The following is a 2,213-nucleotide window of genomic DNA, read 5'->3' as shown; positions in this document are numbered from 1 at the left end:
AATATGAATGAAGGCTAAAGAATGACATCACTTTATGTTCCAAAATTTAATTTATTAAAACATTTGAAATTATTCCAGTTTACTTTTAAAGTCAATCAACCTATTATTCAATGGCTTCTTCTAAAATATTATAAATAATACTAATAACTTATTTCATTGTTATCACCTGTAGAGCATAGATTACCTTCCCAAGGAAACCAAATTAACCATCCTGTGATGCTGGCTTTAGAGAACAGCTCTTCACATCCTGCATACTTCATCCTACTTGGGATCCCAGGACTCGAGAATTCCCAATTTTGGATTGCCTTTCCTCTCTGTGCCATGTATGTTGTGGCTATAATTGGCAATACCACTGTCCTCCATATAATCCGAATTGACCACACTCTGCATGAGCCCATGTACCTCTTTCTAGCCATGCTGGCTATCACTGACCTGGTCCTCTCATCTTCCACCCAACCTAAAATGCTGGCTATACTCTGGTTTCATGCTCATGAGACTGAATACCACGCCTGCCTCATCCAGATGTTCTTCATCCATGCCTTTTCCTCTGTGGAGTCTGGGGTACTCATGGCTATGGCCTTGGACCGTTATGTGGCCATCTGCTTCCCACTCCGTCACTCAAGTGTCCTGACCCCAGCTATAGTGGGTAAATTGGGAGCAGCTGTAATGATGAGAGCATTGCTGTTGGTGAGCCCCTTCTGCATTATGGTCTCCAGGATGCCCTTCTGCCCCAACCAGATCATTCCTCAGTCATACTGTGAGCACATGGCTGTGCTAAAGCTGGTGTGTGCAGATACTAGAGTAAATCGTGCATATGGGCTCTTTGGGGCCTTCTCTGTGGTTGGCTTTGATATGATTGTCATCAGTGTATCCTATGTGATGATTTTGAGAACTGTTCTGGGGTTGCCTTCTGGTCAAGCCCAGCTCAAGGCTTTTGGTACATGTGCATCCCATATCTGTGTCATCTTGGCTTTTTATATCCCAGCGCTCTTTACATTCCTCACCCACCGCTTTGGACATCATGTGCCCCGAGCAGTACATATCATGTTTGCCAATCTCTATCTCCTGGTTCCTCCCATGCTCAACCCCATCATCTATGGAGTTAGAACCAAGCAGATCAGGAACAGGGTTATTCAAGGTTGTTGTTGAAAAGATCCCTGAGCCAAAAGTCATAGTATAACAACCAACCCAATCACCTCACTGATCTAGGAACACAAATGCAGATAATTTGTCATGCCATCACATATCAGCACAAAGTCATCTCTGTGAGCAAAAGGCCCAGAGTTTAGTAACCCTCCAGAGTAGAACCAATTTTCAGGATGCCCACAACAAAAGCTCTCTGAGAGATGTGATTAACCACAAATGCTGAGTTGACCAATTTTCATCATCATAAGAAAACAGTGAAAAATATGTCAACCTACCAAATTAGTGAAGATTTTAAAGAATGCCATTTCCTGTCCATCAACTGATGAATGATAAAGAAATTGTGGTTTATATACACAATGGAGTACTACAGGGCAATGAGAAAGAACAAAATATGGCCCTTTGTAGCAATGTGGATGGAACTGGAGAGTGTGATGCTAAGTGAAATAAGCCATACAGAGAAAGACAGATACCATATGCTTTCACTCTTATGTGGATCCTGAGAAACTTAACAGAAACCCATGGGGGAGGAGAAGGAAAAAAAAAAAAGAGGTTAGAGTGGGAGAGAGCCAGAGCATAAGAGACTCTTAAAAACTGAGAACAAACTGAGGGTTGATGAGGGGTGGGAGGGAGGGGAGGGTAGGTGATGGGTATTGAGGAGGGCACCTTTTGGGATGAGCACTGGGTGTTGTATGGAAAACAATTTGACAATAAATTTCACATATTGAAAAATAAATAAATAAATAAATAAATAAATAAAAGAATGCCATTTCCATAGATCACCAAGGTGAAAATTATTTTTACACTATCACTAGAAGTACAAGTTGGTAAACCTTGTTAAAAAGGACACTTGAAATTTCTACCAGAACAATTAGAAAACACATGTATTCCCCATCTTGGGATCTCTTTATAAAAATAGAATTTGAAAAAAAAATTCAAAGGCACATACAGATTCATTATTTATAAAAACAAAAACTGGAAAACATTCTAATAATAACCTATAAGACCCAGATGAAGAATAAACAATTGAATATCATGTAACATTTAACTAATGTATTTGCAAAGAGTAT

At 39.9% G+C, this 2,213-nt stretch overlaps 1 protein-coding gene across 1 annotated transcript; it reads left to right on the top strand.

The window, feature by feature from the left end:
• Positions 1-207: 207 nt before the first annotated feature.
• Positions 208-1,149, top strand: LOC131488595 (olfactory receptor 52R1-like). The gene has a single exon (XM_058690456.1). The coding sequence runs from the start codon at positions 217-219 to the stop codon at positions 1,147-1,149; it is 933 nt and encodes a 310-aa protein (XP_058546439.1). The 5' UTR covers positions 208-216.
• Positions 1,150-2,213: the final 1,064 nt, after the last annotated feature.

Source organism: Neofelis nebulosa, chromosome 10 (assembly GCF_028018385.1).
Source record: "Neofelis nebulosa isolate mNeoNeb1 chromosome 10, mNeoNeb1.pri, whole genome shotgun sequence".
In the NCBI taxonomy this organism is placed as follows: Eukaryota; Metazoa; Chordata; class Mammalia; order Carnivora; family Felidae; genus Neofelis; species Neofelis nebulosa.
Note: the sequence above shows the minus strand (reverse complement) of the source record. Positions and strands in the feature narration are given on the sequence as shown.

What these genes read in the sequence shown, in the direction of transcription:
- LOC131488595 (XM_058690456.1), top strand. Translation starts at nt 217, where the DNA reads ATGCTGGCTTTAGAGAACAGCTCTTCACATCCTGCATACTTCATCCTA.